Source organism: Microcaecilia unicolor, chromosome 1 (genome assembly GCF_901765095.1).
Source record: "Microcaecilia unicolor chromosome 1, aMicUni1.1, whole genome shotgun sequence".
In the NCBI taxonomy this organism is placed as follows: domain Eukaryota; kingdom Metazoa; phylum Chordata; class Amphibia; order Gymnophiona; family Siphonopidae; genus Microcaecilia; species Microcaecilia unicolor.
Genome location: NC_044031.1, coordinates 390,902,322 through 390,923,049, shown reverse-complemented (window position 1 = coordinate 390,923,049; position 20,728 = coordinate 390,902,322). Strand labels below are relative to the sequence as shown.

General features: G+C 46.7%; 1 protein-coding gene across 1 annotated transcript in view; it reads right to left on the bottom strand.

Annotated features, from left to right (window-relative positions):
• The window catches only part of LOC115475198 (serine/threonine-protein kinase RIO1-like), a 160,172-nt gene that overhangs the window by 138,091 nt on the left and 1,353 nt on the right, over positions 1–20,728 (bottom strand). The window contains exons 2-3 of the mRNA XM_030210943.1: positions 5,751–5,946; positions 1,560–1,650 (exon numbers count right to left, since the gene is read on the bottom strand). Coding sequence (XP_030066803.1) covers positions 1,560–1,650; positions 5,751–5,946 — 287 coding nt within the window. The remainder of the gene's footprint in view (positions 1–1,559; positions 1,651–5,750; positions 5,947–20,728) is intronic.

Genomic DNA, 20,728 nt, shown 5'->3' with positions numbered 1-20,728 from the left:
ATAGCCCTGGCCACTTTCAGCCCCCCATCCGGCTCCACCCACTGGGCCAAAATCAACTCTTCAATAGCTTCATGTACCGGAAAGGCCTTAGAAGGTCATCTGGTACTAGCCATCTTGCGATTGACTGCCTGAGAAGCTGCAACCTCAGGGTCCTCTATATTCAGGGCTTCCAGTGCCTGAGAGATAAAGGAGGACAACTCCTCCTTAAGGAAAATCCTCTTGGCGGAAGAGTCCTCTGGTTGGTCAGTGAGTACACCATCCTCCACATCCTCTACCCCCATCTGCTCCGAGAGAGCCACCGCGAAGGGAGCTGCAGGCGACTGTATGCAGGACCCCTCCTCAGACCCAAAAGAAAGCCTAGGCTTTTTAAGGGAGGAGAAATCCTCTGGGGAAAAACCCAAAATCTCTTGGTTACCCCCAGACCCCCTGAGAGGATCAAAGGCCGAAGCTGTCGCAGCCGCATTGGGGGGGGGGGGGGGGGAGCAAGGCCCTTTTCAACAAAAACGCCTGATGGAGTAGCAAAATAAACTCTGGTGAAAACCCCTCCCCCGCAATGGAGGAGGTCGCAGCCATGGCACCTGCACCACTGCCCACACTGCATGACAGCCCCCCGACTCCCCAACCAGTGGAGAAGAAGCTTTGCCCAAAACTGCTACCGGAGCCGGCTCCGCGACCGATCGCAAAATGGCACGAGAATCGCCAGGCTCCGGGCGGGAAAGCACGCTCTCAGGGGGCCACCGCTCCGTCAAGTCCCGCCAAATCATTGCACCCCGCGCTGCAAAGGCCCACCACCGAACGCCGTTTCCCACATCGGGAACAGTGTTTTACCGCCTCCGCTGCCATCACCCGCCCCCGAACAGGAACCCAGCAGGACTTACCCCGGACCAGGAAAGCGCGGGAACTGACAGGTGAGCCAAAAAAAAAAAACTCCACTTCGAGGCAGGCTCAGACAGGCAGGCAACAGAAAACAGGACTCGGACAGCAGTAACACAAACTTGCTCTCAGCAAAAACACACTTTCTTGTGCCTTTTTTTTTTTTAGTGAGGAGGCAGAAACAAACAGGGAAGGAAGGAACAGCAAAAGCCTGTTCAGAGGGAATTTGAGGTGCAGCAGGAACCCAGCAACTGAGTATGCTGCCAAAGGGGACACCACCAGTCCGCCACCCCCGGCTCAAACTGGCCACCGGCCCAGGAGCACCCTCAGAGGGCTTGGACCCAGGAGCTGGAGAAAAAGCCGTTCACCACCTGCTGAGATAGAGACATACTAACTGAGGAAGGAGCTGGCCGTCTGACATCACTGCCTTTAGTTTGTTTATCTCTATCTCCACCTGCTGGTAGGTGGACTTAACCCACTAAGTTACTGGATTTGTCTGCTGCAAGTGACAAGGAAATACTGATTTGGACGTTTTTGTGAGAAAAACGTCCAAATGCTGCTTTATGCCACTTTTTAGACGTTTTTCATTTTTGAAAATGAACCCAAAAGTCAAATCAATTTGTCAGGCAAAACTAGTTTGCAGGAGTAAGCTATCAATGCAAATGATAAAAGCCATTAATACTTACCTAAATTTATTTTATTTTCAAACTTTCTTAACACTTTATCTGTGGGAGTGAACACCTTGGCTGTATTACTTCCATGTATCTGTCTGTTTGCCTGAAAGAAAAGAAGATTCAGTATTTTTTAAATTATTGTTTCTGATTTCCTATAGTAGTAATCAACTTAACCATTATGTTTTTTTCTATTTTCCCCGAGATGTTTAAATAATTTTCCCTAACTAGATTCCATAGGGTCTGATAAGTGTTCAGAGAAGATAAACTTCTGGCAGACTAAATGGACCATGCGGGACTCTATGAAGCATCATACACTATGTATGTTACTATATCTGCAGTTCTCTAGGTACCTTTTGACCTAGGGAGGCCAAAATGCACCTACAGAACAAAACAAAAAAAAACAAAACACACTTCTCTACACAAAGGGAATATTCTAAATCCTTAGGGATGAATGGATAATATTGAACATATAAAATCATAAGTACATAAGTACATAAGTAGTGCCATACTGGGAAAGACCAAGGTCCATCTAGCCCAGCATCCTGTCACCGACAGTGGCCAATCCAGGTCAAGGGCACCTGGCACGCTCCCCAAACGTAAAAACATTCCAGACAAGTTATACCTAAAAATGCGGAATTTTTCCAAGTCCATTTAATAGCGGTCTATGGACTTGTCCTTTAGGAATCTATCTAACCCCTTTTTAAACTCCGTCAAGCTAACCGCCCGTACCACGTTCTCCGGCAACGAATTCCAGAGTCTAATTACACGTTGGGTGAAGAAAGATTTTCTCCGATTCGTTTTAAATTTACCACACTGTAGCTTCAACTCATGCCCTCTAGTCCTAGTATTTTTGGATAGCGTGAACAGTCGCTTCACATCCACCCGATCCATTCCACTCATTATTTTATACACTTCTATCATATCTCCCCTCAGCCGTCTCTTCTCCAAGCTGAAAAGCCCTAGCCTTCTCAGCCTCTCTTCATAGGAAAGTCGTCCCATCCCCACTATCATTTTCGTCACCCTTCGCTGTACCTTTTCCAATTCTACTATATCTTTTTTGAGATACGGAGACCAGTACTGAACACAATACTCCAGGTGCGGTCGCACCATGGAGCGATACAACGGCATTATAACATCCGCACACCTGGACTCCATACCCTTCCTAATAACACCCAACATTCTATTCGCTTTCCTAGCCGCAGCAGCACACTGAGCAGAAGGTTTCAGCGTATCATCGACGACGACACCCAGATCCCTTTCTTGATCCGTAACTCCTAACGCGGAACCTTGCAAGACGTAGCTATAATTCGGGTTCCTCTTACCCACATGCATCACTTTGCACTTGTCAACACTGAACTTCATCTGCCACTTGCACGCCCATTCTCCCAGTCTCGCAAGGTCCTCCTGTAATCGTTCACATTCCTCCTGCGACTTGACGACCCTGAATAATTTTGTGTCATCGGCGAATTTAATTACCTCACTAGTTATTCCCATCTCTAGGTCATTTATAAATACATTAAAAAGCAACGGACCCAGCACAGACCCCTGCGGGACCCCACTAACTACCCTCCTCCACTGAGAATACTGGCCACGCAATCCTACTCTCTGCTTCCTATCTTTCAACCAGTTCTTAATCCATAATAATACCCTACCTCCGATTCCATGACTCTGCAATTTCTTCAGGAGTCTTTCGTGCGGCACTTTGTCAAACGCCTTCTGAAAATCCAGATATACAATATCAACCGGCTCCCCATTGTCCACATGTTTGCTTACCCCCTCAAAAAAATGTATTAGATTGGTGAGGCAAGACTTCCCTTCACTAAATCCGTGCTGACTTTGTCTCATCAGTCCATGTTTTTGTATATGCTCTGCAATTTTATTCTTAATAATAGCCTCCACCATCTTGCCCGGCACCGACGTCAGACTCACCGGTCTATAATTTCCCGGATCTCCTCTGGAACCCTTCTTAAAAATCGGAGTAACATTGGCTACCCTCCAGTCTTCCGGTACTACACTCGATTTTAGGGACAGATTGCATATTTCTAACAGTAGCTCCGCAAGTTCATTTTTTAGTTCTATTAATACTCTGGGATGAATACCATCAGGTCCCGGTGATTTACTACTCTTCAGCTTGCTGAACTGACCCATTACATCCTCCAAGGTTACAGAGAATTTGTTTAGTTTCTCCGACTCCCCCGCTTCAAATATTCTTTCCGGCACCGGTGTCCCCCCCAAATCCTCCTCGGTGAAGACCGAAGCAAAGAATTCATTTAATTTCTCCGCTACGGCTTTGTCCTCCTTGATCGCCCCTTTAACACTATTTTCGTCCAGCGGCCCAACCGACTCTTTGGCCGGTTTCCTGCTTTTAATGTATCTAAAAAAATTTTTACTATGTATTTTTGCTTCCAACGCTAATTTCTTCTCAAAGTCCTTTTTTGCCCTCCTTATCTCCGCTTTGCATTTGGCTTGGCATTCCTTATGATCTATCCTGTTACTTTCAGTTGGTTCTCTTCTCCACTTTCTGAAGGATTGTTTTTTGGCTCTAATGATTTCCTTTATCTTACTGTTTAGCCACGCCGGCTGACGTTTAGTCTTTTTTCCCTTTTTTCTAATACGTGGAATATATTTGTCCTGAACCTCCAGGATGGTGTTTTTAAACAGCATCCACGCCTGATGCAAGTTTTTTACTCTGCGAGCTGCTCCTTTCAGTCTTTTTTTCACCATTTTCCTCATTTTGTCGTAATCACCTTTTCTATAGTTAAACGCTAGCGTACTTGATTTCCTAGTTTCACTTCCTTCAATGCCAATATCAAAACCGATCATTTTATGATCACTGTTATCAAGCGGCCCTCGTATCGTTACCCCCTGCACTAGATCATGAGCACCACTAAGGACTAAGTCTAGTATTTTTCCTTCTCTTGTCGGCTCCTGAACTAGCTGTTCCATGAAGCTGTCCTTGATTTCATCAAGAAATCTTATGTCCCTTGCGTGTACAGATGTTACATTAACCCAGTCTATATGCGGGTAATTGAAATCCCCCATTATTATTGTGTTGCCCAGTTTGTTTGCGTCCCTGATTTCCTTTAACATTTCCGCATCCGTCTGTTCGTCCTGGCCAGGCGGACGGTAGTACACTCCTATCACTATCCTTTTCCCCTTTGCACATGGAATTTCAATCCACAGTGATTCCAAGGAGTGTTCAAAATTATCTATCCATAAACAGGGTGGTGCCCTTTATATATTTAAAAGGGAATGTTCAACTGCAAAATGTATAAGTCTAGGTAGGCTGTGCAAATAGCAAGTATAACTTCAAGTCAGACTTGGAGCTGCTACCCATCAGCATTTCTCGAGCTTTTCCATGTAGGGCCCAACTGGTCCCAAAACAAAAATCAAAAAGTCATCTAACACTGGATCACTCCTCTCTATTGCCACTAGAGCTGTTCCGAATAGCATATTTTACTGTTCAGCCGAATACAAATAATTAAAAATATTATTTGGCCGAATACGAATATTGGGCATTGAGCTTTAACATCTATATATATAAAAGGCACCTCCAACGTTCCAATGAAGCCTCAAGCCAGATGAGGTGCCCGAGATATCCGGTTTGGCCTGCACTGCAGTCACTGTAGCTCCGCCCTCGCGTCAAAACGCAAAGACGTTGAGGGTGGGGCGGCGAAGGCACAACGTGTGACTCACAGATTCAGTTACAGCAGCGCTGCGGCGAGAGCGCTGCAAACTTTCATCGCTAAATCGCAAACAAGTGAGTCACTGAGTGAGGGAGGGACGGAAGGAGAGGGGGGGGGGTTGCAACTCGGAAGGAACGTACGGAGGGGGGGTCTAGAACTCGGGAGGGAGGGAGGGAGGGGAGGATGGGGGGGGGGGGATTACCCTGCTAGCGCCCGTTTTATTTTTTCCCGAAACGGGCATTTCTTACTAGTAAATAATAAAGAAGCAACACATCAGAGATCAAGTGTTTATTTCAGTATAGTAGAACCCTGGATTATTTGTATTCGAATTTAAAATTGCTATTCAGGGCTGAATCGAACATGAATATTTGTTACAGCCCTTACTACTACCTTTATGGCAGTTTTCACATTTTGCACATTTTTGTACAATTCTAATGAAGTATCATCTTCTCAAAACCTGAAAGTGTTCTCCTCACATCGATTTTACAGGATCCATTCAACAGTGCATATACACTACCTGCGAGTTGCTTTTACGGAATGCAGCATAGCGCTTCGTGAGGTTTCCATTTCTGTTGCTCCAATCCCAGTCATCCTCATTCTCCTCATCCTCTTCATCATAGCTCTCAGCATCAATTTCTACAGAAGGTACTGCCTGTGATTCTGTAATTGTTGTATCCTCCTTTTTTTCTGTTGCCACATCATGTATATGTTCACTAAAAGACAACAAAATTTTGATGTACATAAAAATAATTTGTGATTTATAAACTGAACTGATCAGTTAACACAGCTCCAGTAAATGAATTTAAAAAAAAAATCTGTTCTTGATTCAATATAAGTTCTACTGCTGACAGTCTTGCTGGGGCAATTGAAGTGGATGGCAGAACAATACTGGTGATAAGCCAAGCTTCTTCCCCATTTACTTCCACCCAGTGTCCCAGCCTGATTTGAAATTTTATACGCAAATGAGTAAGGGTGGGTGAAAGTGTGAAAAAGGAGAAAAGAAGTGAAGTGAAAATATGGAGGGTGGAAGGAGGGGAATGATGAGCCCCTTTACTGCACTCCTACATCCTACATGTGCATCTACCTTAGATATCCCCTATCTGCCCACCTAACATGGCACATAACCACTATACAATAGAGACCTCTCGGGTCCCTGACACAGCCCAAGTCACAGACAACTCTCCCAGAAACACCCTTGATCCCAGACACCGTATTTACCACACCTCTGCTGTGTCTCTGACAAAGAAACAGTTTGTTTTCTCCCATTATAGACATACCAGCCACATCAGATACCCCCCTCTCCTACACACAATATCCATACCCCTCACAATTTCCCCCAGATACTCAGTTCTACATCTACCCCACCCCCTCAATCTCCTCAATCACTCCTCAGTTCTACACATACCCCCCAATCTCCCCAGATACGCCTCAGTTTTACAAATAACTCCCCCCACCCAATACCCATAACCTCACAATCTCCCCAGACACTCTTCAGTTCTACACATACCCCTCCCCCAACAAAGCCCCTTCCCTGGTCAAAGTTCTGAAAGGGAGGACTCCCCCCCCCCAGTTCACTGCATCATTTCATCTTTTACCCCCCCCCCCCCACACAAGTCAGCAAACTACCATCCCTTATCATCTTGGTGGACCAGTTCACACCAGTGTGTTGTGGCCCCTGCTAGCAGATGGAGGCAGAGAAATTTGAATATTCCAGTAATATCACTGTTATAAGGAGTTGTGCAGCCTGGGCCAATTCAGTATTTCTCTGCCTTGGGTTTGCTCTGTCAGAGCCACCAGTCATTAAATTCCTTGGCCTCTTGCTGCTGCGGCCATTCCTTACTCAGGAACTCACTGCCGATGTGTAACAGCAGTTTGTGTATCTGGGTTTAAAAAAAAGATTTGGACAAGTTCCTAGAGGAAATGTCCATAGTCTGTTATTGGAGATGGAAATGGGGAAAGCTATTGCTTGCCCCGGGATTGGTAGCATGGAATGCTGCTACTAATTGGATTTCTGCCAGGTGCACGTGACCTGGATTGGCCACTGTTGGAAGCAGGATACTGAGCTAGATGGACCACTAGTCTGACCCAGTATGGCTATTCTTATGTTCTTATGGTCATTTGGGCTGCCAACTCTCCTCCCCACACCAGTCTTTTTTCCCCACCCCATGGAAGCCGCACTGCACCCTCCCAGGGGCTGGCCAAAGGCAGCCTATTATACTGTTGCCAGCGACCAATGTAAACTTTACAGGACCGCAGGGATGTGAGAGAGGTAAGGGAGCGGGGAAGACCAGACCTTGGGGGGGGGGGGGGGAGGAGTGATATGAAGCATCTTCCAAGGCCCTCAGCCATGTTGTTTGTGGGCAAGGGAGAATGCAGAACAGCGAGTAATGCATATCTAGGTACTGCATATACATACCAGCTAGTTAGTACCAGATTGGTATCTAGTACAAAACACACTTTTCTACCCATTTAGGTTTGCTTCAGATTTGATCCTATCAGCATCTCCTGTCAATCAAACTGGGAGCCAAGCTTGCATCGCATTATAAGTGGATTTGCGTTATAATGGATTGTGTTATAAAGGGGTTGAGCCTTTTTTTTTAATTTCCTTCCTAAATTCTAGCATTCTATTTGCTTTGCTCATCATTGCTGCACTTTGAGCAGAGGATTTCAATGTATTATGTAGGATAACACCTGGATCCTTTTCCTGAGAAGTGACCCCTAATGGGAAACCTAGCATCATCTAGTCATAGTTTATGTTATTCTTCCCTAAGTGCATCATTTTGCACTTGTCCATTTTGAATTTAATTTGCCATTTGGACACCCAGTCTTACAAGGTCCTCTTGCAATTTCTCAAGAGTCCTCTTATGATTAAATAACTTTGAATAATTATGTGTCATCTACAAATTTGATTATCTCATTAGTTGTTCCCATTTCCAGACCTTTATCAATTGAGAAAATGAGCCCTACTCTGTCTTCTGTCTTTTAACCAGTTTCCAATTCAAAATAGGACATTGACAAAGTACCTCTTCGAACAGGAGGCAAATGCTTTTTGAAAACTCAAATATGCTATGGGGCTCATTTTCAAAGCACTTACAAAGTTCCATAGGTTACTATGTAACATTATAAGTCTAAGTGCTTTGAAAATACGCCTCTACATCAACCAGCACATCTTTATCTACGTGATTATTGATGCATAAAAAAAAGGTAGAATATTGGAGCAAGAGAAGTCTTCTCTTTCCTAAGTTCATGTTGGCTTTGTCCCATTTAAAGATGATTATCAATACATTTAGCAACTCTTTATTTTGTTTCTACCATTTTTCCCAGAACCAAAATCAGGCTCACTGGTCTGTAGTTTCCTGATTACTTCAGAATCTGTTTTAAAAACAGCTGGGGATTGCATTGGCCAACCTTCAATATTCATGACTAAAATGTCTTTATTTTCAGTTCTTTCAGCACTCTGGGAGATTATACATATACACACATTCACAAATATACACACCATACAGTCTAGGTGATTTGCTACTCTTTAGTTTGACAATTGCCCCATTACATCTTCCAGGTTCACCAAAATTTGTTCCTCTAAATCATCACCTTTAAATATCATTGTTGGCATCTGCCTCAGTGAAGAATGAAGCAAAAATTCATTTAGGGGCTCATTTTCAGAGCACTTAGATTAAAAAGTTCCACAGGTTAAGTGCTTTGAAATACACATGTTAGTCTCTCTGCTATGTCCTTGTAGGTGCCCCCTTTTACCCCTTGATCTTCTACTAGCTCAATCAAATCCCTCATAACCTTCTTACCTTAAAGGTGTTCTAAGATTTTGCTTCATCAGCAAGCTTCTTTTCAAATTGTCTTTTTTTAAAATATTTTATAAGTTTACAATACAATAATAACTAAGCAACAACTTGTGCACGAATATCAGGAGCAAAAAGCAAAAAAGAAAAATAGGAAAAAGCAAAAAAAAGGTACCATCTCTGCCCATTAGTTCATAAAATATAAACAGATCCAAGGACTGAAAAGAACATAAAATTACTAATATAAGAAAATCACACATACCTAAACCGGCTAATTAACATTGTAACTATTACAATGACAAAACTAAGGCGCTCCCTATGGGAGTCAGAACTGTTCTGTTTATGAAACAAACACAGGCAGGTGGGAAGGATCAAAAAAGATATAACTCCTATCTTTGTAATTTTTACAGGGAAATGTCAAGTTAACAACTGCAAACGACCAAGGAAATAACATTTTGATGGAAAGAAGGGGGGGGGGGGTCCCGTTTACCCAATATCAGGTATTACTATTTGGAAGTTCAATTAAAACATATATTGGATTGGTCTTTAGGGGTGGGGAAACCAGGGGTTCAGACAGAAATGGTGACCAAATTTTGATCTCAAATATTTGCCATGAGACCTTGGGATGAGAGAGACAATGGGTGAAAGAAATGAAAAACCCCTATACTCAACACTTACTGAAAAAGTCTGGTGAACAGTTGTTAAAACTTAAAGGGATTAAGAAAGTGGGATTCAAGTTAGCCCTAATCAGGGATGAAGATTTCATTTTGATAGATGGGCACTTTCAATCATTTTGATAGATGGGCACTTTCAATCAACTAATAGGGGAAGATGGGTTCAGGTTGTTCCAAGAGCAATGCAGGAGGAGAACAGGGGAAATTTTCGTATATGCGAGTCCTGGGGATTGAGGTGACAGATACAATAGGCAGGTAACAGATAGAAAAAACTGGAATGGGAATCCATGCAGCAAATGAAAGGAGCAATCACTATTGTATGAAATTCTTTTAAGGTAGAAATTTTTAAAAATTCAAATTTATGACAGCTTGGAAACCAAATCTAGGGAGCAAAATATCAGGAGGAGGGTGAAAGGATTTGTATTGTAGCCAGGAAATGATCTATTAGTTCAGCAAAAGGAGAATTTCATACAATACTAGTAAAAAAAGGCCCGTTTCTAACACAAATGAAACGGGCACTAGCAAGGTTTTCCTTGGAGTGTGTATGTTTGAGAGAGTATAAGTGAGAGTGAGTGTGTGTGTGAGAAAGTAAATGTGTGTGCTCCTCGGAAGAAAAAAAAACGTCTGTGTGCTTGGTTTTGAGAGTATGGGAATGACGGCTGTGTTGGGGAGTGGAAACAGAGATTAACCAATGGGCTTCCTTGCTCGTGTGTAGTAATCGTAGTGCACCATGGCCGGAGTCGGAGAGGAGAGGGAGGGCGGTGGAACGGTGAGCGAGCGGCTGCGGGAGGGTGGGTGAGGGGGACTGTGGGCGGGGGAACGGGGTCCAGCGCCGATGTTGGATTTCAAGCGTGCTGACTTTAGTAAAATGGGGGAATACCTGAGGAAGGAGATGATGGGCTGGGAGGAACTACGAGAAGTGGAAGGACAGTGGACCAGACTGAAAGAAGCTATAAATAGGGCCACAAACCTTTATGTAAGGAAAGTAAATAAAAGCAAGAGAAAAAGGAAACTGATATGGTTCTCCAAGCAAGTGGTTGAGAAAATAAAGGCTAAAGAGTTGGCGTTCCAGAAATACAGAAAAACTCAAGAAAAGGAACACATGGAGGAATACTGGATGAAAATGAAAGAAGCCAAGAGAGAGATACGACTGGCAAAAGCGCAAGCGGAAGAACAAATGGCTAGAAATGTAAGGAGGGGTGACTAAAATGGGAATTGTGAGACTAAAAGATACTGCAAACCGCTATGTGGAAAATGATGAAGAAAAAGGTGAAATTAGGTCTTACCTGCTAATTTTCTTTCCTCTAGACCCTCCAGACCGGTCAAGACGCGTGGGTTATGTCCTCCTACCAGCAGAGGGAGACTGAGAAACACTGAGCTTTTGAATACTGTATATATAACCTGTGCAGTACATCCACTAGCCAGTATAACCCTGACAAAGCAGAGAAAACCAAAACACCAACTACAACTAACTATCCTGTACGTGGTCACTGTCAACTGGACACTTTCTTCATCTCTTTCATTGTGCCCTTTTTATTGTGTGTGCTTCCACAGGTGGACTCTGAAACACGGTCACACCTAACCAGACTCATAACAACAAAGTCTGAAACCATAGAAATCACACTCAACAGCTGCCAAGATAGAACAACCTAAAGACCAGCCTAAAACCAAACCTCCTGGCCTAAAGTACAGACAGGGCGCGCCTTGACCGGTCTGGAGGGTCTAGAGGAAAGAAAATTAGCAGGTAAGACCTAATTTCACCTTCCTCCACGACCCTCCAGACCGGTCAAGACGCGTGGGAAGTACCAAAGCAGTAACATCCTAAGGGCGGGATCCACGAAGGCCAGAGGTCAACACAGCAGCCCCAAAGCCTGCCTCATCCTTGGCATGTACATCAATCCTGTAATGTTTAACAAACGAATGCAATGAGGACCAAACCGCCGCTCGACAAATATCTAACGGCGGAATCATACTACTCTCCGCCCAGGAGGTCGCCATTCCCCTGGTAGAATGAGCCGAAAATTCTTTAGGAACCACTCGACCCTTCAGCAAATATGCCGACGCAATTGACCCCTTCAACCATCTCGCTATCGTAGCTTTGGAAGCTGCCGCGCCCTTTCTTGCACCATCATGGAGAACGAACAAGCGATCAGATAGTCTATAGTGCCGAGTTCTGGAAATGTAACAGCGCAAGACTCTTTGCACATCTAACTTGGCCAGTCGACGCTGCTCCGCATCCCCCGCAAGATCACCCAAAACTGGCAAGGAAATAACTTGATTCACATGAAACTCTGACACCACTTTGGGCACAAAGGACGGCACCGGGCGCAACGAAACCTTCTCCTTGGAAAAGGACAAAAAGGGTTCTCTACAAGACAAAGCCTGAAGTTCCGACACCCGCCGGGCTGAAGTAATAGCCACCAAGAACACCGTCTTTAGGGACAGATCCTTATCCGAAACAGAAACCAAGGGCTCAAACGGCGGCCTCACCAAAGCCTCCAGCACGAGATTCAAATCCCACGGAGGTACCATCCACCGCCGGGGTGGACGCAATAACTTAACACCCTTCAAAAATCTAACCACATCCGGACTAGAAGCTAACGACTTCCCCTGGATCTTCCCACGAAAAGACGACAAAGCTGCCACCTGCACCTTCAAAGAAGACAGGGCCAGACCCCTGTCCATACCATCCTGCAAAAACTCCAAGACATCTGTTACCGACGCTCGAAAGGGATGAACTTGTCTACCTACACACCAATGCTCAAATACTCTCCAGACCCGGACATACGCCAACGAAGTGGACTGCCTACGCGAACTCAACATCGTATCGATAACTCTGGACGAAAAACCTTTCTTCCTTAACCTGTGCCTCTCAAGAGCCAGGCCGTAAGCGAGAACCGATCCTGATCTGGCATAACTATCGGTCCCTGACACAACACCACTGACTCTGACAACGGCAGAGGATCCGCTACTGCCAACCGAACCAGATCTCCGTACCACGGCCGACGCGGCCAATTCGGGGCTACCAAAATCACTTGACCGGGGTGCCGAGCAATGCGCTGAAACACTCGACCGACCAACGGCCATGGAGGAAACACATACAGCAACCCCTGCGGCCAAGGCATCAGAAGCGCGTCTATGCCCTCCGTTCGAGGATCCCTCCGCCGACTGAAAAACCTCTGAACCTGAGTATTGCGGGCGGTTGCCATGAGATCCATCACGGGAAGTCCCCAGACCGACACAATGCGATTGAACACCGCCCGATGAAGCGCCCATTCTCCTGGGTCCAGAGAATGCCGGCTTAGGTAATCTGCCTCCACGTTGTCTACTCCAGCCACATGTGCCGCGGAGAGCGCTAGAAGATGAACCTCCGCCCATTGACACAACAGCGCCGCCTCCTCCGCGACCGCCTGACTCTTTGTGCCCCCCTGACGGTTGACATAAGCCACGGCGGTGGCGTTGTCGCAGAACACCCGGACTGCTTTCCGCAACAGCACATTCCGAAACGCCAACAGCGCCAGCCGAATGGCCCGAGTTTCCAAACGATTGATGGACCACTGAGCTTCTACCTGAGACCAACGACCTTGAGCTACCTGACCGAGACAATGAGCTCCCCAGCCCTGAAGACTGGCGTCTGTGACGAGGACCACCCACTGTGGAGCCTCCAACGGCATTCCCTTGTCCAGATTTCCCGGGTTTAGCCACCACCGGAGACTGAGGCGTGGGCTTACCGGCAGCTGGAGACTCACGTCCAACCCCTGCGACAGGGGTGACCACCGACTGAGAAGAGCTGACTGCAACTGCCGCATGTGCGCCCGGGCCCACGGAACTACTTCTATGGTGGCCGCCATCAACCCCAGAACTTGGAGATACTCCCGGGCCGTCGGAGCCGCCTCCGACAGGAACAGACGAATCTGATCCTGCAACTTGCGAATCCGAGGGCCCGGCAGGAAGACTCGACCGTTCCTGGTGTCGAAAAGCACCCCCAGATACTCCAGCGACTGCGACGGCACCAGGTGACTCTTGGCGAAGTTCACTACCCAGCCCAGAGACTGCAGAAACTGCACCACCCGAGCAGTAGACACCTCGCTCTCCGACCGGGACTTGGCTCGAATCAACCAATCGTCCAGGTACGGGTGCACCAGAATACCCTGCTTCCGCAAGGCCGCCGCCACTACAACCATGATCTTGGAAAATGTCCGAGGGGCCGTTGCTAATCCGAAAGGCAGAGCACAAAACTGAAAATGCTTTCCCAAAACCGCAAAGCGCAGAAATCGCTGATGAGCGGCCCGAATGGGGATATGCAGATAAGCCTCCGTCAAATCCAAAGACGTGAGAAACTCCCCTTCCTGCACCGCGACAATGACCGACCGCAATGTCTCCATGCGAAAAGAGGGGACTCGGAGAGCTGCATTGACCGCCTTCAGATCTAGGATAGGCCGAAAAGCATCCTCCTTCTTTGGGACCACAAAATAGATTGAATAACAGCCCAAGCGGCGCTGAGCGGGGGGAACAGGGACCACCGCTCCCAGACTGATCAAGCGAGCCAGAGTGTCCCGTACCGCTTTCCGCTTGAGCCTCGAATGACAAGGAGACTCCAGAAACCTTTCGGGAGGCGAGCCGTCGAACTCCAGAGCGTATCCGTCTCGCACCACCTCGAGAACCCATTGATCCGCAGTGATTTGGACCCAGTCCTGGTAAAACAGACTCAGCCGAGCCCCTACCCGAACCAGAGCCTGGGCCCGCACACCTTCATTGCGAACTACGCCCCGGCACCTGTCCTCCTGCGGGAAAATCACGCCCTCCGCGCCGATTGCCCCGAAAGGACTGAGTGCGCTGAAAGAACCGACCTCTAAAAGAGCCACTAGCCCTCCCGGGCCTATACCGGCGAGCCTCCTTAAACCGACCTCGGGAGGAAGTACCCCTGAAGGCCGCCTTAGGACGAAAATCCGGAAGACGAGGGGCCTTGGCATCACTGAGTCCGCGCACCAACTTATCCAAATCCTCACCAAAAAGCATGGACCCCTTAAAAGGAAGCGAACAAAGCTTGGCCTTGGAAGCCGCATCTGCGACCCAACCTCGCAACCACAGTGCCCTACGTGCCCCCACCAGCATAGCCATATTCTTGGCCGAGGCACGGAGCAAATCATAAAGCGCATCCGACAAAAAGGACGATCCCATTTCCAATTTGGCTAATTCCTGCACACCGGAGGCCCCAACCTCCACCGAATCATCAAGCAGCTTCTCGGCCCAGCGGAAACACGCCCTCGCAACCAGCCCCCCACAAACCGAGGCCTGCAGGGCCAGGGCCGACAAATCGAAACTCCGCTTGAGGAAGGCCTCAAGCCTCCTATCCTGGGGATCCCGGAGCGCAGTCCCCCCGTCCACCGGAATAGCCGTGGCCTTTGTAACTGCTGTCACCACCGCATCTACTGTGGGTGCCTTAAAGGAATCTCTATCTTCCTGTGGGAGCGGGTACAGTCTAGACATAGCTTTAGACACTTTACAGGGAGAATCCGGCGAATGCCACTCTTGAAACACCATATCCCGGATGTCCTTATTCATGGGAAAAGACCTAGCCTGCCGCTGAATCCCCTTAACCAAGGGGTCCACCTGTCTAGCCTCCCCCAAAGACGCCTCTGGCTGCTCAAACTTAAGGGTTGAAGAGACCTGCTCAATAAGCTCCGCAAGCTCCTCCCTGTGAAAAATTCGCACTACGGAGGGGTCCTCCCCAGGGACCACCAACTCCGGATCCTGAGAACCCTCAAATCCCTCAGGGTCCCCTACATCACTAAAAGCCCCTTCGGATCCGACAGGAGAGAATCCCTCCTCTTCGTCCCACTCAAAACGAGGCCTCTTAGGCACTGCCGAACTAGGCCCCTCCCCTAACGGTGTGGGTCCCGCTTTCCAGGCTTGATAGAGGGTCCAAACAAAATCCGGAGGAAAGCAAACGCCTCCTGTACCCTCAGGCACCCCCTTCTGTACCGATCCGGGAGCAGCAGGGCCAAAAACAGCTGATTCCGCGGGACGCGCGGAATCCAAAATGGCGGACGTTCCCGCCAAAACTAAATTCGCCGACATAGTCCCTGCCGATGCTCCTGCCGCCCCCGAGACCCCCGTACTCGCTGGGACTTCCGCACTCAATACCGGGGGAGCCGCCATCGGCGAGGTCTGCTTCGGGTCGCCGCACAACCGGCACTGACCTCCCGGAGCTTCTACTCCTCGGCGCGAGCACGCGCGACAGCGAAGGAGTTTGCCTGTCATGGCCCCGAAGCTCCCCACACGCTGTGCAAAATGGCGCCAAAAGAAATCTCTCACTCACCGCTTCCCCAGCACAGGCACTCGCACTGCTCTCACTCGCTATTAACAGTGAACGGACCTGCCGCCCGTTCCTATGAAGGAAAAACTTCAGATAGCTCTTAAAGAGACATCACCCAAATTTTGGCAGCTGAGGAGTGAGGGGCTCTCAAGGCTACAATATTAGAAAAGCAGCCGAGGCACAAAGCTGCCAGAGTCTCCAAAGAGAGCAGCACAGGGGGAGGGACCTGCACACAGGTGTGACACCCCAGGGGGGGAAAACTGGGCCCCACCGGACCCAGGGCCCCAAAGCACTTTTTTTTTTTTTTTTTTTTTTTAACACACGTACAGGGAATAGTCAAAACCAATAAATTTGGCAATAAGAGAAAATCCCCTTAACTGAATAATTAAACTACCTCACCAGACTATTGAAGACTGCACAGGCTGTCCATCTACCTCTGCTGAGACTGAGAAAATACTGGCTAGTGGATGTACTGCACAGGTTATATATACAGTATTCAAAAGCTCAGTGTTTCTCAGTCTCCCTCTGCTGGTAGGAGGACATAACCCACGCGTCTTGACCGGTCTGGAGGGTCGTGGAGGAAATACTTATTAAACATCTCTTTATGAGGAACAATAGAGGATTTAGGAAAATTCAGAACAAGTTAGAACGAGTCATGTTTTCTAAAGTTTCCGTCTTAAACCTTAATGCAGTCAAATCCTTAGTTATAGTTGACTTAAGATTCTTAATAATTATTTTTCTTTTGACACAAATCATCTGTAACTTGTATACGTTCTTGCTCCAATTTAAGAATTCTCTGTTCTTGAGCACATAAAGCAGATTATGGTGCTCATTTTCAAAGCACAGATTTACAAAAAGTTAGGTGGAGGCGTATTTTCAAAGCACTGACTTATAAAGTTCCATAAATTACCTTAGGCCTACAAAGTTACATAAGGGCTCATTTTTGATGAGAAAAACATCCAAAAGTGGCATAAAAGGCAGTTTATACATCTTTCTCACAGAATAATATCCAATGCATATAATCAAAAGAAAGAACAAAAACCAGTCTAAAATGCCAGTATGTCCAAAACTAAGCATGCTGATTTTGTGCGTTATACACGGACCCTACTTTCTTGGATCACGTCTTTATCAAGACTGTTTTCCAGTGATTACATTTTCCTATACTTCAGTGATTTTGTGTACAGACCCCTGATATAGGATTCACACCAACAAAGTGATATGTTGGGTCCTGAAGAATAAAGGTTTTATTCGTATATTCCTCATCCTGATTCTTTACGGAAAGAGCCCTGCTGGTCACACTACTTCTTTTGTTGGTATTTGTTGACATTGTGGAATACGGTCCTTCGCATTCACGGTGATCCTCCAGAACTAAACATTCCCCGAGAGGGCATTTTGCAGGCGTGATGTGGGCGGTCTTACAGAATGTATGTTTCCAGTCCATAACAGATAGCAAAATGATTTCTTACTGACAAGAAGAAAAACGTCCACAATTAACCCTGGATGCTTTTAAAGCAGGTCTAAGAGCTAACTTCTTTTTTGACCCATTTTCAATTTTGTGGAGTGAGAGAGTGGAAAACTAAGAGTGTTGGTTATTGAGAAAGAGTTGCTGAGTGCTTTCTTACCGTTTGTCTAATTGCCCTAGCCTGAACCTTCTCACCCTTACATTCTCTGACTTGCCTCTTTTCTCACCTGCTCAGCCACAACCACCCCTTCCTCTGTATCCTGTCTCCCCCCTCCACAACAATCACTGTCCCACAGACCACACACATCATTATAGCCCCCTACCCATTTGGCTTCTGTCTTTCCTTGTTGGTCTGTTGTCCTGTGTGCTGCTACTATGTGTGTGAAGACGTATGGTTGCAGCTAGGAGAGTGAGTGCTTAGTAGGTGTGGCCCGAGTGTTTGCTGTTACTGAGGGTGATTGCTGTGTGCTTCTGGTGCTGTGTGTGACTGTATTGTTCGTTGGTGGTGGGAGAGTGAGTGATTGCTGCTGCTGCTGCGTGTGTGTGTGTAGGGGCTGCGCTGGTGGTACAGCAATTGCTGGGTGGTGTCTGTGGATGCTGGGTGTCACTAGGTTAGTAGGTAGAGGTGTGAACAGCGGTGTGTCTGGGGTTAGTGGGTTGCACCTGTGGTGGTGGGATATGGATGCACCGTATGCACTGGTGGGTTTGGCAATGATGGAGAGTTTAGAGGGGAGGTCCCGCAGGAGATACTCACATCCCAGAATACTTCAGTCCTGTACCTGTTTCCTGGACCTTACTGACCAGCAATGCCTTCATAGGTACCGTTTTGATAGGGTTGCCATACAGTACTTCTGTGAGCAGCTCCAATGCCTCCTCCAGCCCAGGACACACAGAAACAATCCCATTCCCGTCCACCTCAAGGTCACTACCTCCGTTGCATTTCTAGCCACTGGCACATTCCAGTCTGTGGAACGTGGGTCTCACACAGCCCCTCATCTCAAACTGCCTCACCCAGTTCCTCCATGCCTTCCTCACCAACACCTCCAACTACATCAACTTCCCCACTACCCACCAGGCCCTCCAAAACAACATGGCAGAGTTTTACACCACGAACCACTTCTCCTCGGTCATAAGCCTCATCGACTGCACACACATCACACTCAACCCCCCCCCCCCCCCCCCCCTACGCATATGAGGCCACCTACTGAAATTGCAAAGCCTTCCACTCCATTAATATGCAAATTGTGTGTGATGCTCAGGGTGAGATTGTGGACGTGTGTCCACGATACCCAAGCTCAACCTATGACTCCTATATCCTCCAGCATCCTGTGATCTACCGGAGGTTTGACCGAGGGATCACTGGAAGCTGGCTCCTAGGTAAGTGCTACAGCGTTCCCTCTCCTCAACCATCTACACACTCCCTACCTCTAGGTGTCTGCACGTTCCTCCCTCCCCTCCCCACAAGGGCAGCAGACCAGCCTATACACACCCTTATCTCCCATTCTGCTTCCCCCTACAGGTAACAGAAGATACCCACAATGAATGTGGCTCGTGACCCCCATTGTCCCCCACTGCATATCCGTGGGGGTAAGCAGCATGGAATCTAGCTATTTTTATTCCTAGGGGAATTCTACTTAAAAGACACATTCTGAAATCTGCATAACAATTTTGAAAAGTGTGCACAATATTTAAAAATTCTGCACACTTTGGGCCCTTTTACTAAAGCATAGCGCACTAAATGCTGCATGTTCTATTTTATACCTATGGGCCACATGGTACTTAACACACACTAATGTCCATTAGCATACACTAAACTTTAGTACATAAGCTTACATAAGTATTGCCATACTGGGACAGACCAAAGGTCCATCAAGCCCAGCATCCTGTTTCCAACAGTGGCCAATCTAGGTCACAAATACCTGGCAAGATCCCCAAAAAAGTACAAAACATTTTAAGCTGCTTATCCCAGAAATATTTTCCCCAATTTAATAATGGTCTATGGATTTTTCTTTAAGAAAGCCGGCCAAACCTTTTTTAAACTCTGCTAAGCTAAATGCCTTTACCACATTTTCTGGCAACGAATTCCAGAGTTGAATTACACATTGAGTGAAGAAACATTTTCTGTGATTCGTTTTACATTTACTATTTTGTAGCTTCATCACATGCCCCCTAGTCCTAGCATTTTTGGAAAGCGTAAACAGAAGCTTCACGTCTACCCGTTCAACTCCACTCCACTCATTATTTTATAGACCTCTATCATATCTTCCCTCAGCCGCCTTTTCTCCAAGCTGAAGAGACTCAGGCGCTTTAGCCTTACCTCATAGGGAAGTCATCCCATCCCCTTTATCATTTTTGTCGCCCTTCTCTGCACCTTTTCTAATTCCACTGTATCTTTTTTGAGATGCAGCAACCAGAATTGAACACAATATTCGAGGTGCGGTCGCACCAGGGAGCGATACAAAGGCATTATAACGTCCTCATTTTTGTTTTCCATTCCTTTCCTAATAGTACATAACATTCTATTTGCTTTCTTAGCCGCAGCAGCACACTGAGAAGGTTTCAATGTATCATCGACGACAACACCTAGATACCTTTCTTGGTCGGTGACTCCCAACATGGTGACATAGCTATAATTTTTTTGTGATAAAAACATCCAAATGCCGCTTTATGCCACTTTTTAGATGTTTTTCTCTTTTGAAAATGAGCCTGATAGTGATGTGGAGGGGCATTTTCGAAAGGGATGTGCCCGCAAAACGTCCCGATCCAGGGGCGGGGAAACCCACATTCTCAAAACAAGATGGACATCCATCCCTCACCTCAAAAATACCGTCAGGGACGTCCAAAATCACCAAACGTGGTCATCCCTAGAGATGAACGTACCCAGTAAAAGCGCCCATATGCAGAATTTTTAAATATTGTGCACATATTTTTAAAAATTGTTGTGCAAAATTCCCCCAGGAATAAAAATAACTAGACTCCATGCTTCTTATCCCCACGGATACGCAGTGGCTTTCTCCAGACCTTAATATAATGGGCTTTCTTCTGGCATTCATCCAAACCTTTTTTTTATATGCAGCAATGCTATCTTTGTTGAACACTTTCTGAAAACACCAGATACACTACGATGCTTATTTTCAAATTACATAGACTTTACAAAGTTACATAGAGGCATATTTTCAAAGCACTTTGGGAGGCTAAGTTCCATAGGTTTCTATGGAACTTTGGGAGGCTAAGTGCTTTGAAAAT